This window comes from Gracilinanus agilis, chromosome 2, assembly GCF_016433145.1.
Source record: "Gracilinanus agilis isolate LMUSP501 chromosome 2, AgileGrace, whole genome shotgun sequence".
Classification (NCBI taxonomy): domain Eukaryota; kingdom Metazoa; phylum Chordata; class Mammalia; order Didelphimorphia; family Didelphidae; genus Gracilinanus; species Gracilinanus agilis.
The window spans coordinates 433,792,526-433,808,718 of NC_058131.1; the positions used below are offsets into that span (position 1 = coordinate 433,792,526).

Sequence of the window (16,193 nt, forward strand, 5' to 3'; positions counted from 1 at the left end):
AAATGTTGCTTCATTGTCCCAAGCTGAAAATCCCATGGTAGTCAAGGGTTTTTTGACCATGGGAGTCTTTAGGGGCATGCAATATTGAAAAACATGCACTCAAGGGGGCAGCTGGGTGGCTCAGTGGATTGAGAACCAGGCCTAGAGATGGGAGGTCCTAGGTTCAAATCTGGCCTCAGACACTTCCTTGCTCTGTGACCCTGGGCAAGTAACTTGACCCCCATTGCCTACCCTTACCACTCTTCTGCCTTGGAGTCAATATACAGTATTGATTCCAAGATGGAAGGTAAGGGTTTAAAAAAAATACATTAAAAAAAAAAAAAAGAAAGAAAAATATGCACTCAAGACTATGAACATCAACCCTGCCTCCAAGCCCCCATGGGATTGGACAGAGGGGAGGAGGAGGAGTATCTTGCATCAGGATTATCGTAAAATTCTGTGATTGTACCTAGAAGAAGAGAGGACATTTTTGCCCCTAAGCAAGGAGCTTCCCCCTGTTCACTGTGTTTTCTGAATAAAGCCGTTTTTCTCTGCCAGCATCGTATCAAGTCTCCTGTCTGCTCTTTAGAGTGATTCATGATCCTGAAGCTAAAATGAAGAAAGTTTTTTCATTGACTTTCTTTTCCTTAGTTAAGTAGTTATAGCAAATTTCAAATTCCTTAGCAACTCAAAATGTTTTTAATTGGATGCATTTCTGGGTAACTTAATAGGAATTTGTAGAATTCACAGGAATCATCCCTGGCTGCAATAGCAAAAGCTTTAGGTAGGTAGTATATAGAATATTAGGCATAAGATTAATGATGTATACATTGACACAAAACATTTTAAAGAACATTGAATAACAAATTCACCTTAGCAGCTTGAGATTCTCTTAAGTAATATTTTAAAAGGTCAGAAAGTTTGAGGTCCTCATCAGCAGATACTCGTGCTTCTATCTTCTGAAAGAGTAAAAATACTGTTTTTGTAAGCAAATACACACCTTTTTAGCTTTCTCTACTTCAGGCGTCCTAAGGACTAAAATCTATTTCAATACAATTGTTTTATTTGTAATTCTGTATTTTACTTTATGAATTTGAAAACACTCTGAAGAAACATCTATAGGCTTTACTAAATTGTCAAAGGTATCAATAACACAAAAACAGAATTCTATTCAATAAGTTACTGTAAGAAATTTAAATAGTTGTAGAAAACTCTTATCCAAATTTTTTAAACCCTTAACTTCCATCTTAGAATTGCTATTAAATACCAGTTTCCAAGGCATTAAAGCAGTAAGGGCTTGGCAATTAGGGTTAAATGACTTATCCAGTGTCACAGCTAAGAAGTGTCTGAGGACAAATTAGAATCCAGGACCTTTTGTCTCCAAGCATTATGTTTGTTTTTTTTTAATTCTTTTTTTAAATTCTCTGTTTTTCATGTCTATTTGTCAGTAGAGAAAACTGAAATCAATTACTTTAGCAGATGACTTTAAAGAACCATATAACTCCAGAGTTGGAAGAGATCTTAGAGGCCATTTAGCCAAACCCATATTTAAGCGTTATTTGACAAATGATACTTTAACCCTTTCCTGAAGAACTTAAGTTAGGAAGAACCAATTATTTTATAAGGAAGCCTGTTCCACTTTTCAAGAATTAAATATTAGGAAGTTTACCTTATATAAAAATTAAATTTGTCACTTTTATCCACTACTAGTCCAGTCCCCTAGGGGCCAAGCATAATAGATCTACTACTTCCACAATAGCCATTTAAATGCTAGTCTTCTGTTAAACATCTCTAATTCCTTTAGCTAGTCCTTATCATAAAGTGTCAGAGCTCTTTGCTGCCTGGCTGCCCTTCTCTGGCCACTCTAGCCATTTATTATAAAATACCAAACCTTTTTCAAATGTATTGTAGCTTGGTCATGAAATTTCCATTTTATCCATGTGAAATTGGCTTTTGGAATCAAAGTATAAAATTTATCCCTATAACATTTCATCTTACATATCTGCCTATGTGTTTTTGAAATGGGTAAGACAACTCCCTCTACCAATGGAGGTCAGCATCATCTTCTGTCTAACTTTTATCCTTATTATATTGACTAGATCACTGAGATATTACATTACTTGCCTAAGGTTACATAGCCAGTACATGTCATAAGCAGTTCTTAAATCTAAGTCTTCTTGTCTCTGAGGGCCAGTTCTCTAATCACACCATCTCTAAGATTTGTTTTAAGTCTTTCATTCCAGCAAGTTATATTTTCAATTAACATTGCAGTGATACTAAAAAAAACACTCTGCTTTTTAAATTCCTAAAGTTCAAAACAGTTTATACTTTTAATTAATGGCATAGTGTTACCACAAAAGGCACTGTCTTTAGAGTTTCTTAAATTATAAATAAGATAGAAGACACCAATAAGAAGTAGAATCAGAAGACTGTATATTATGAAGCAATATATTTTGGTATTTAATATTCAGACACATTACTTAAGAGCACAACAGATATTCTTATGTGCATACATAAAATAATCATACCCTACATATGATTCCAATTCCAATATAGGAATTGAAAAGCTTTAATAATGTGAAAAAACACATGCACAAATTATAACCATATTTGTCCTAGTAAAACTGCAAGTCTAGCTAATGCATATAGTTCTTACAATAAACTAATATCAATGAGTCATTTAGTATAGGCACTTTTAAAATTAAGAATTGATCACCTAGCACTTAACAAAAACTTGTTTCAGATGCTTGAGATAATGTAATGGACACAGGAATTCTCCATTATCTATATTTTCCTAATTTTATGCTACTGTGAATTTGATTAGTTTTTTCCTTGGCATTAAATATTAGGATTTTATTATTAGATTTTATTTATGAAACAAGAAATTTGTTAGGGTTTTTTAAAAAAACAAAACCTCATTAATTTTTGACTAACTGGAATTAGGAAGAAATTTGATTAGAGAATTTTATTTAATACAAACACAAATAAGCAATCTAACAAAGTGTTATATTACTAAAGGTCCAGGGACTACCTGCTTTAATTAATAATGATTTGTAATCAGTGAACTGACTACACCAGTGATAGGTAAACTTTTTAAAGAGGGGCCAAAGGAAAGGAAATGTTCATCTGTCAGTCTGTTTCTAAGGCAACTCTTTCAAAGTTTCATTATATTGTATCCTACTCATTGTATTCATCAGATTAGGAATAATGTACCACCCCTGGATAGAACATTTCAGGGGGCTGCATCTGGCCTGCAGGCCATAGTTTGCCCATCACAGGACTATACTAATGGTCGGGATTAAAATGCTCAAAAAAAAGGACGATTTTTCAAATATTTAAAAATTGAGTGACCTTTGTTAAGTCGTTTAACCTTACTGGGTCTCAATTTATACATCTATAAATTAAAAGGATTGGACTAGATCAGTGATGGGGCAAACTATTCCCTGTGGGCCAGATCCAGGCTGTAGTTTTCTCATCACTGCCTTAAGCAATTCCCTAATCACTACATCTGGATGTGGGAGCGTAGTGATTAGGGAATTGGTTACGGCAGTGATGGGAAAACTATGGCCTGGATGACTTCTAAGGTCCTTTTGGGCTTTAGATTCATAATACTACGATCTTCTATCACCTTCCCCCTTTGTAACTATTTCATACTGATTTTTATGACAGAGGAAAGCGGTTTTACACAAAAGTAAACTTCATTTTGTCCTCCATCCAAATAGAATCATGATCTAATGCACGGGGGCAGCTGGATGACTCAGTGGATTGAGAGCCAGGCCTAGAGACGGAAGGTCCTGGGTTGAAATCTGGTCTCAGATACTTCCTAGCTGTGTGACCCTGGGCCTAACCCTCCCCTCCCCCCCCATTGCCTAGCCCTTACCAGTCTTCTGCCTTGGAGCCAATACATAGTACTGACTCCAAGATAGAAGGTAAGGGTTAAAAAAAAAAATCTAATGCACATCTAGAAGTGGTTAGCTTTCTTATATCCACATAATCATAATCCAAAATGTCCATTTATCTAAAATGCTCAGAACTGGAACATACAAGTCATAGACATACTTCAAAATATTATGTTCTAGACTCATCCAGAGAACCAGAAAAATCTTTTAATTTTCTTACAGGATCTACAATTTGTATCCATTGTGGAATTCCCTTTGTGAATGGCAGTAACAAATCATTAAGATAGATTAATATTAGTAATGTTATGTATGATATTAAAAAATACACTGCATTGGCTTAAGTAAGAGAATGTGTTTAGCCTGGAAAACAGAGGAAATGGTAATTTTCTTTTAAAAAATGAAGGATAGTCATTAGGAAAAACGATTAGGCATACTTTGTGTTTTTCATAACTAAGGAGTAATACTTTTAAGATAGGGAACTGGATTTCAGAACAGTATGAAGAACATGACTTATAGCTGTTAAAAAATCCTTGTAACAGGATGGAAGTTGTTGTCACTTGAAATGTTAAAGCTGAGGACAAATGTCCCCGTTATAGAAGGCTGTTATAGAAGGTTATTAATCCTGAACAAGATCACCTCACAGAGAAAATGACATTTAAAATCATTTAAAATAATATTTAGAAAGTTATAGCTCTTAGAAATTATTTTACTATCATCCTCTAGAAAAATGACTATTTTTCCTATTGGCATCTCTTAAAAGTTCAATATTGATATATAAAGCCTAAAATTATTAACTTGTTAAGAGTATATCAAATGTTAAAAAATGATTTTGATATGCTTACTGTAATTACGGCATTCCCAATAATTTAGTGCCCACAAAACTATATTTGTTGCTAAGTGTAGTACTAATGCAAAAATCTTTATAAAATTAAAAAAAAAAAGCCTGTTTGATTTAAAAGGCCTACCGGTAAAAAAAAAGAAAACAGTAAATTTGGTATAGATATTATTCATAAAACTAAGTTTCAAAGATATGTTATTTTATCAGAGTCGTTAGTGACTCAGAGCACAACATCTCCATAATTTAGTAACTTGTCCTGGGAGATTTTCTGTGGTTGTCAAGAAGCATTTATTTATTTATTTATTTTTTGGCCCTTGTACTTTGGTGTATTGTCTCATAGGTGGAAGAGTGGTAAGGGTGGGCAATGGGGGTCAAGTGACACACAGCTGGGAAGTGGCTGAGGCCGGGTTTGAACCTAGGACCTCCTGTCTCTAGGCCTGACTCTCACTCCACTGAGCTACCCAGCTGCCCCCTCAAGAAGCATTTATTAAGTGCTATAGTTATATGCAAAACTAATATTATGCTAAGTGCTGGTAATACTCTCTTGCCAAACTTGTGATGAATTTCTTTGATTGGTTCTCAGCTATCAGGAGGCTAATACCTGAAACTCTTCCAGTTCAGTAAGACCTGCCAAGAACTGTCTTTTAAAATAAGATTTCCACTTACATAACTTTTAAGAATTTAGGAATACTTTCATACCTCAAAGAGGCAAGTTGAAAATAAGTATCTGAATAATAACAACAAAAACACATTTTTAATTTCAAACATAAATATTTGGTAAAGAATAACACTTAAAATTGCTTAAAATTAACTACTGGGTACTAAATAGCTTTCAGAAAAATCTATGCCATTAAACTATGACAAACCTTTCTTGATAAAACACAAAGAGAATATTAAAATCTTACTACATGCACAGAGTTTAGATTCTCAAATCCTAATTAATGGGACTTACCCGTGTCTTATCAAACAATTCTGAAACCTTAAGAAAAAATCTGGAAGGAAAAAAATTTTTACCAGTTATTTCCTTAAATATAATTTATTTTCCATTCCAAATTTTCATAGAATTGCTCAAATATCCCACTGAATTCTGAGTATTTTACAGTACTAAACCTGGAGTCAGAAAGATCTAGGTCTAAATCTTGTAGTACAATTGAAATTATATTCATAAAGAACTTATGAAATTTTAAAACATGACTTAAATGTCAGTTATTAAAGTCAGAGATTTTGTTAGGCATTTTTAAGTGTTAGGAACTATCTCTAACTTTGACCCATATACAAATTGAATTTTTAAAAAAGATAACAGAAAACATCCTTATATTTAAAAATGCCTTTTATTTCAAGGCACATTAAACCACATATAAATCCCATTATGCCCTTTAATAATGTACCATATTTCATCAAAATTATATTAATCTCCATTAAAAGTTAATGTGCAGTATGCTAACATAAAAAAGGTAAAGAGAAACCTCATTTTTTATCCAATTAAAAGGAAAACAATGGAGGTACAAAAATGCTTCAGATACCTAATTATTAAAAACTATGCTTTAAGCATTTCCAAAGATGACTGGTTTGTTCCTATGTAGTCCTACCAAAGAATCATCCTATACTTCCAGGTGTTAATACCACCACATACTAAAACAAATATAAATCTGGTAACAGCATTTTGAGGATAGATCAGTGATGGCAAAAGTTTTAGAGGGGTGGGTAACATGAGAAATGTCTTCAGGTGTGCATGGACAGGGGGAGAGGAACCAGTCCTCTGGCTTTCTAGTAACGAACTCTGGCAAACTGTGCTGGGGTAACAGCATGTGTGCCCACACAGAGGGCTCTGCGTGCCCCCCTCTGGCATATGTGCCATAAGTTTACTATCATGGGTATAGATGATACTGCTTTCAGTCAAATGAATTACTATAATTTTTTTAAAAACATCAAACAATTCTAGTCCATGGTTCCATTAAAATTCTTCACATACTGTCTCTCCAATGTTCTAAAGTCCTCTCATTTGCTCTTCACTGGACTATGTGAGGATTAGCAATGTGCCACTGGAGGCATTTTTTTTCCTAATTCATGATATAGTATTACCTGGCCCCTTAGATTTTTGGTCATATAAAGCTTTAACAACATTTAATACATTCTACATTGCTTCTCATAATCTCATACACTGCAGACTGCACATGGCCTGAATTTTTCCTGTCCTTTGGGTTATTTGTCACATTGAAAATCAGCAAAAAGGATTTTTGGCAACAATAAATTGATGAATTTTTCCAAATGCAACTCCAATATGACCTCCTATTCAATTCAAGACCCAACTCATTATTTCAGCAGCATATATTAATTGTTGTTCAGTAGTATCTAACTCTTCATAATCCTCTGGACAATTACATGCCAATACTGTCCATAGGGTTTTCTTGACAAAGGTAGTAGAGTGTTTTGCCATTTCCTTCACTAGCAGATTAAGATAGAGAGAGATTAAGTTACATGCCTAGGGTCACACAGGCCAATGTCTATGACCAAATGTGAATTCAGGTTTTCCTGACTCTAGGTCCAACACTCTACTCCTGAGCCACCTAGATGTCTCCACATATATACACTGATTCAAAAGAAAAGCCTGCCTAGCTACATGCCACAGTTTAGACTGGGATCATTTGGAGAATCCTCTCCGACCAAGATTAAAATACTGCAACAAAACAAATACAGGAGTGAAAGAACCAACAAGGAGACAGAATAAAATAACTTATTATTTTATATACATCTTTTTTCTCATTATTATCTATTTTACTTAGAAGACTTTACTCCTCCCAACCCAAAGGCAAGAAATAACTTTCTTCCTCAGCCCCTCACACAGAACTATTTTATATATATACTCTAATACATTTTCTAATACAGAAATGAAGGCACCATATCATAGATAAATTCTTTATCTTCCCTAGTGCCAGGAACAATGATCTGTACATAGTACATGCTTAATAAATGTTTGTTGAATGAAACAATCAATATAAAATCTTTATATTTTAGACCTTATAAGTATATGAGATCCTCTGGCAAACATAATTTCCTATTTAATACCTTGTCAATAACTCAGAAAGGTTAAGGAAACAAGTAATTTTCATTTCCATGAAGACATAAACAATATCTTGATAGCAACTATTAAACCATATTTTATCATCAAGTGTTGAAAAGTGAACTATTAGTCAATTATCTTTCTTTTGTGTGAACTAATGTAAATAAAAGTGAAACATAACATATTCTGACATTCTGCCCACTCAAAATTCTGGGCTTTGCATTTCATGTCATAGTTCAAAGAGAAGGTTTTAGAGGAAAGATATGGAATAATTAGTTATCAATTTTTTCTATTATTTAAAAATATAAAATTAAAGAAAAACTAAAAAGTTTTCCTATTAAGAGTAAGGATTAAACTGTAGTCTAGATATAGGTAAAATTAATTCAAGCAAAATAAAACCAAAAAAACTTCCAAATCCCATGAAACACCATGTTTAATTTAATTATTTGTTTAATTTAATTAATATGTTTGATTCAAATTAATTATGCAATTAAACACTGAATAATCTACTATATTGTTAGTATTTCATTTTATACTATGCATGTTGCCACATGCACATTTGACAACTTATAAGATGTAGAATTAATCATGCTTAAAAAACGTTTCTTTAAGAACACATTTGAATGACAATAATCTTTCTGATAATGAATTTAAAACTAGAATTCCTTATTTTACTAAAATTACTTACAGACAGAAATAACATAAAATGAGAATTAAAAGAAAATAATTCAGCCAATTTTTAATCAAGTGAAATAGAGTAAACTGTGAAAATAATATATATTTTGGTGGTAAGTGAACAGAAATAAGATACTAATTAAGCAAGTTCATCAATATTTTCTTTATATAGATGTATGTGGAACACAAAATGATGCATTCCAATATGCTGGGTTAGAAGTGTGTTGGCTGAGAGTATTATTTAGCAATTTTTTTTGCTTTGCTTATCATAAATACTGTTAAAGAACTTACTTGCATATATCTGTAGAATCCTGTGTTCCTAATGCATAAAGTGAAGATCCAATTCTATTGTAATCATCTGCAGCACCTAAGAAAATTTTGAAAAAATGCTTAATATATTTCAATAAAATGCTAAAGAACAAACACACTGAAGACTTACACAAAATTGTTTTCCAAGGACATGCTATCAGTCTAACTTTTAGATAAAAGTCCTATGAAGGGGTGTTTCTGGTAATACCAGTAATAAAACTACTTGAAGTCCAAAGAAAACTCATCATATATTTAAATTTTCCACATTTGCAGTTCATATTATATTAAAGCTCCAAGTTTAACACAGTATATAAAATGGTGGAAAAATATTCTATTTAATATTCTAATAATTCAGTTATAGAATTGTATTTATCCTCAAATCAAAGATTTACATATGTACTGAATATAAATCCTTTCTGAATATGCTTTCTCCATCAGAATTTGGAAATGTATTTCTCATTCACACACTGAAATCTCTTGCATACAGATAATTTGGTAAAACTCTCTATATTTACTATTTTCATAACCATGAATTCTGAATTTTGATAAAGAAATAAGTAAAATTAAAAATCTTAGCCAGATTTTTGCCAGGAACTAAAAAATGCAAAGACTTTTTGTTTTGCTGATTAATTAATTTTGATTGTTTAGTTTTACCAAGGAATTTTATTATATGAGTCTAAAAGAATACTTCTTAAATATTAATCAAGATGAGATCATACGAAGTTAACTAATAAGTTCCTTGCTTTTATATATAGTTCAAAAATATCATACTGACATATTTTCATATGAGTATAATACATACACACATATGTATTTATTAAATCCAAATTAATCTATTATGAGAAACAGATTTTTGATTCTTAACAGCATTTCAGTTTTCAAATTACTTAAATATTCAAGTGCTCCACTGACTTTCAGTGATAGGTTTCATTACAAACGATCATCCATTTTTTTGCAATCTACTTGGCTGGGTAGGGATTAGGGGGAGGGAGGTGGTAACAAATATTAAAAGTGAGATTTTTAAAAAATCAAATAAATGTACTTTTTTTTTTAAACCCTTACCTTCCGTCTTGGAGTCAATACTTTGTATTGGCTCCAAGGCAGAAGAGTGGTAAGGGTAAGCAATGGGGGTCAAATGACTTGCCCAGGGTCATACAGCTGGGAAGTGTCTGAGGCCAGATTTGAACCTAGGACCTCCCGTCTCTAGGCCTGGTTCTCAATCCACTGAGCTACCCAACTGCCCCCCAATAAATGTACTTGTAAGCCTTCCAAGAACATTTTGCTAAACAAAAGATCATTCTTAATGGCTGCAATTAATACCAAAATAATTCCAAAATTTTAAGAGCATACATGTTACAGAGTACCAAATACTTAACAGAAAACTTCTTTCTCTCATTTTCTATAAAGTATAGGCTTTACTATGTATAGACAAGGAATTTAAAGCAAAACAAATAAAGTGATTTCCCAAGGTTTTTTGGCATATCAAGTTGGGAGAAAAAAATAATCAATTATCCTAAATCTCCATTCAGACGGTTAGTTTATGTGTGTAGAAACAGAATAGAAAGTTCTGGTATTGTCTCCATAAACAAGAAGATCTTCATACTATAGGTAGAAGTTTCTTGGAGAAGAACCCATTAAAATATATTTTTCAATTACCCCAAAATAATGACATGAAGAACAGAAATTTACTTGTTACCAAGAAACTTGTTTAATTCCATCCCTGTAATATAGTATATTCAATTCTTGAATATATTGATTAAAAAAATTCGGTGCCAAACTTTCAACTATAAATAATAAGCAAAATTTCTATTTATTACAAGGAAGGATCTTACTTTTGCTATACTAAGTTTATGTTTCTCTTCAGAAAGTTAATACTTACTTTTATGGGACCTTGTCATCCTATCTGATTTAGCAGATGCATCTTTAACTCGATTGTGATATTCTAAAAGGAATGTTCGTTCATGTTCAAAGAAATCATCTACATCCTATAAATCAAAATTAAAAATTAAGATTTCTACATACTCTAAAGTTCTATTGAAATATGTTATTTTTCTTATTCGCAACAGTTACATATTTTAGTATAAATATAAGTGAAAAATCAAATTTGTAAACAAGCATTTAAAAAACAAAGCAGAGGAAAGGTAGTGATTCTTCAGAGGTCTCACAAATTGTCCTCCAAACACCTCAAAACAAATTCTGGAGCCACAGAAATCACAAAAGATGGAGTAAAGCAATGTTCTTAACTAAGAAAAGCTAAGAAGTCTGCAGGAAAAGTTTATTACATGGGTGAAAACGGAGCATAATCCAGCGCAGCCTTGTCGTGGCAAGCTTGCATCAGGCCTTGGGGTAAATTGAATAGGCAGAAGTGGTTTCTGGAGCTCTCAGGTCATGGATGACAAGAGAAATTGGTTAGGAGAACATAAGGGCCCTTTTGCTGGCATTGGGTGCAAGACTCTGATGAACTGCCCATAGATGGGTCACACTCCGGGGTTGTGGTCCTAGAGTGAAGAAGAGCACTAACACACTAAAGCAGTAATGGGCAAACTCTTTAAGAGGGGGCGCCAAAGGAAAGGAAATGCTCAGCTGTCCGTCTGTTTCTAAGGCAACTCTTTCGAAGTTTCATTGTATTGTATCCTACTCACTGTATTCATAAGATTAGGAATAATGTTCCGCAGCCGGATAGAATATTTCAGGGGGCCGCATCTAGCCCACAGGGCCGTAGTTTGCCCGTCACTGCACTAAAGTATTTGGCCACAGTGGAACAGAGACCCTGGGCTCTGTTCTGGGGAAGAAAAGAGTATATGTGGTAGGTCACATCAGAGTGCAGGACAGCAGAGTAGTAAACACATTTCTCCTTAGATCATACTACATTGGAAGAACTGAAAACTTATGGACTTCCAGAGCTAAATATAAATAGCAGCACAAAGAGACCACTCCAACTTAGAAGAAGAGTACAACTTTAAGAGAAGTTTAAAAAAACAAGAAAGAGGTTAAAAAATGACCAAAAAAAAAAAGAAAAAAGAACCTCAACAGAGAAATTTATTATGGTGACAGGGAAATTAAAACACAAACTCAGAAGAACACAAAGTCAGACTTCTACATCTAAGCCCTTGAAGAAAAATATGAATGTCTCAGTTTAAAAAAATTCCCAGAAGAGCTCAAAAAAATTTTTTTTAATCAAATAAGAGAAATAGAGGGAAAATAGGGAAAAGAAATGAGAATGATGCCAAAAAAAAAAAAAAAAAAAAAAAAAAGAGTCATCAGCTTGGCAAAGGAGGCATGAAAAATACTGAAGGAAGAACAGAATAGGCCAAATATTAAAAGTGGCACAAAAAAATCCAATGAAGGAACAACTCTTTAAAAACCAGAATTGGTTACATGGAAAAGGAGGTACAAAAGTTTCTGAACAAATAATCCCTTAAAAATTAGAACTGGGCAAGTAGAAGCTAATGGCTCCATGAATCATCAAGAAACAATTAAATAGGGGGCAGCTGGGTAGCCCAGTGGATTCTCTAGGCCAGGCCTAGAGAAGGGAGGTCCTAGGTTCAAATCTGGACTCAAGATACTTCCTAGCTGTGTGACCCTGGGCAAGTCACTTAATCCCCATTGTCTAGCCCTTACCACTCTTCTTCTTTGGAGTCAATACATAGTATTTGACTCCAAGGCAGAAGGTAAGGGTTTAAAAAAGAAAAAAGAAAAAGAAAAAAAGGAGAAACAATTAAATAATATCAAAACAATTTTTAAAAATGGAAAAAAATGTGAAATATCTCATTAGAAAAACATATGACTTCAAAAACAGATTCTATACTACCTGAAAGCCAGGCTGAAAAAAAGAACCTAGACATCACCTTTTAAGAAATTATCAAGGAAAACTGCTCAGAATCAAAGAATCTGTGGATAACAGAAATTTAAAGAATCCAACAATCATCTCCTAAAAGAGATCCTAGAATGAAAACGCCCAGGAATATGATATCCAAATTTTAGAGCTCCCAGATGAAGGAGAAAATGTTATAAGCATCCAAAAAGAAACAATTTAAATATCATGGAACCATAGTCAGATCACAAAAAATTTAGCAGCTTCTACATTAAAGGATCAGAGGGCTTAGAATATAATATTCTGGACAACAATGGAACTAGGATTACAACCAAAAATTACCTACTCAACAAAACTGAGCATAATCGTTCTGGTAGGGAAATGAATATTCAATGAAATGGTAAACTTTCAAACGTTCCTGATGAAAAGAACTGAATAGTCAATTTGACTTTCAAATATGACTCAAGAGAAGCATAAAAAGATAAACAAATCAAAGAATTCAAAGGTTAAACTGTATACATTCCTACATGGGAAAATGACACTTGTCACTCCTAACAACTTTTTTATTATTAGGGCAGTATGTAATGAATTGCATTATTTTATTAGAAATGACAAATATTGGAAATATTAAAAAGGGAAATATATGAAGAAAAGAAGAGAATAATAGACAACATGATTACCAAAAAATAAAATGAAGACAAAAAGTATTTAAATAAAACAAATCCAGAGGGAACTGAAAAGCTAAGAATGTTCCTACTAGAATACATATATGATACATATTTTTAAACAAACTGTAAACAATGTGTAGTTTGGGGTTTTATGCATCATTTTTAATGCATTTGTTAAATTAAATGTTTTTGATGGTAATAGTGGTGGTAATAAAAATAATAAAAACAAATTTAAAAAAGAAAAATAAAGGTTACATTAGACAAAGACAATATATCACAAATGAAGAAGAAAAAGCTGAGGTGTTTCATCATTTCAGCAAATGATGAATTATTATATGGTCCTGAAATAGAAAATTGGAGATTAGACCTGGGAGGTTGGACAAAGGAGAAAGTAAGAAAAACCAAAAAAAGAAATTATGCTAGAGAAGCAAAGGAGAAATTCAAGATAATTATCTCTGCTAAGCTATCTTAGGACAACTGGAAAGTGAGAACCCACCCCTGCTATTTGAAAGAAATTTATTTTTTAAATAGATGACTAAAATTATTGAATTTAGTCATTCCCTAGTTATTCTCTCTTTACCTCTGATTTTCACAATTTATTTCCTGGGTTCTTTCTTACCATAAGAAAAAAAGCATCAAGTATCTATTTTGTGTTAGAATAGCCTAGCTGTTAAGTATACAAAGACAAAAACCAAAGTCAATTCCCTCAAAGAGTTTACATTCTATTGGGAAAGGAAATATACACATATAAGTATTTACAAAATAATTTTGAAGAGAAAAGTCTTAGTAGTTTCAGAGGATCACGAAAGGCTGATGTGTAAACATGTTTAGGTTCCCTTCTTCCTTAAAAATCTATTATATGATCATGCTAATGGTTTTTCAAGGTACTGTACTAACTCTCTTCCTTTTACAAATGTTCAAATTGCAGCCATTTGCTCATCTTATCCTTAGCAACAACCTATCCTCCCAACCACACCACTCAACTCAAACTATTCCCTCTTCCAGGTCACTTGTTCTCCTTTTTTCCCCCCCAATAACCCTTATCTTCTGACAGTATCAATTCTAAGACAGAAGAGTAGCAACAGCTAGGCAATCAGAATTAATTGACTTGCTCAGAGTCACACAACTAGAAAGTGTCTAAGGCACAATTTGAACCCAGGACCTGCCATCTCGAGGCCTGGCTCTCAAATCCATTAAGCCTTCTATATGTACCCCTAATAATTTCTTAAATGCTAATAAATTCAGTAGTTAGCCCTCATCCTATTTGACACCCCTCTGCCCATAGCTCTGACATCCTCTCCTCCAGATATTTTCTTTCCTTGCCTTCACTGGCACTTACTCTCTTTTAATCCTCTTCTATCCATCTCAGTCTCCTTTGTTCAATTGTAAAAATAAATAAATGCATTGAGTTTTCTTCTCTTGTGCTTTATCACTATAAGATTTTATCAGCTCCTAAAATACAACTATCTTTGTGACTATGATTCCCAACATAATATGAGCTGTATGAGACCATGTAGTTAGAACAATGCTTTGAACATAATATTTATTGAACTGGGGGAAAAAAAAACTTCACAAATTCTCAAACTGTTATTATTGCAAACAAAATCTTACCTTTACCCCTGAAACAATGACACCATCTGCTGACTTAACCATATTTTTAAAGAAATCTTCAAGTTTCTCTTTCTTATTTTTTCCACGTACACTCAACTGAAAGATATAAATTTTTAAAAGGTATTTTCAATATAAATAGGAAGTAGAGCCTTTAATGTTTATAGCATCAAAATGGAAACCACTATTGATTTCTGTCTTTCTACCCTCCCATTCTCACAAACCCTTCTCCCCCTATAATTGGCTAGCTGTTTCCAGAAACAAATATAGCCCCTCATAAAAAAAAATTAAAAAAAAAAAAAGGGTATATCAGTCCTATGGCTCACTTAGCATTTGCTATCATTTATCTGTATTCTAAATTTATTAATAGGAAATTGCTATATTATACAGTCAGACAATTGTTTCATTTCTTATTTTTACTAATATGTAAAAATCACTGGGAAAATGCAACTTACATTATATTTGCTATAGGAAACTGAAGAAATTATAGGCTGGAAAAAATTCTAAACATCTCATTTTAAATTCTTCTGTATTACAGCCTCTGGACTAGATTAAGACTCTTAGTATCTAGTGGCATGTGGGAAAATTTTGAGTAAAACCTTAAGTCAGGACTTGTCTTGGGAAAAATTGAATTTTGCCTCTGGTTTCTCCCTCTCCTCTCAAACATTATTCTAGATCTCAAGTGTCCAGTCTCTGTAATTCAATTTAGCTATCCATTCTTTTCTTTCAATTGAGTTCATCTCTGCTGAGATTGAAATTATTAAGGAGTTAGCTGATAAAATAAAACAAAACAAGTTATTTCCCCAATCATCACCCACAAAAGAGGACTCTGAAAACTATGCTACCTCAAAGTCTCACAACAGTCTAGAAAATACCAGGAATATACAAAAAAAAGGTGAGGTAAGCAATATACAATGATACTTTTTCACAGTGGCTACTTAACATTTTCTATTATATAATTCCCTGAAAATTAATAAGAGAACCACTATCTACAAATTCTAGTTTTTTTTTTCTTGTACTATATCTTCAAATTTAAATCTATACCCTATTTCCATTTCATCAGGCTTTAGGTAAGGGCTAAAATACACCTGTGAGTCCTTCCTTTCTCTGTCCTTTTTGTTAATCCATATAAATTAGGATAGTTATAGTCAGACAGTTTTGGGGGTATTAGTTAAGAACAGGGAGCTATAGGCAGGGCCCAGAGAAAACAAGGTGGTCGTCCTCTTGCGAGGTGTAAAGAGACTGGGTGAAGCCTAGATTTTTTTTTTAACATTTATTAATATTCATTTTTAACATGGTTACATGATTCATGCTCCACCTTTCCCCTTCAACCCCCCCCCCC

The 16,193-nt window shown here is 33.0% G+C and overlaps 1 protein-coding gene across 2 annotated transcripts in view; it reads right to left on the reverse strand.

Moving 5' to 3' along the window:
- Positions 1-16,193, reverse strand: part of SNX6 (sorting nexin 6) — a 64,385-nt gene that overhangs the window by 10,619 nt on the left and 37,573 nt on the right. For both annotated transcript variants that reach the window (XM_044664709.1, XM_044664711.1), the window contains 5 exons: positions 14,855-14,950; positions 10,641-10,746; positions 8,744-8,819; positions 5,669-5,708; positions 852-938 (listed from right to left, as the gene is read on the reverse strand). In XM_044664709.1, coding sequence (XP_044520644.1) covers positions 852-938; positions 5,669-5,708; positions 8,744-8,819; positions 10,641-10,746; positions 14,855-14,950 — 405 coding nt within the window. The remainder of the gene's footprint in view (positions 1-851; positions 939-5,668; positions 5,709-8,743; positions 8,820-10,640; positions 10,747-14,854; positions 14,951-16,193) is intronic.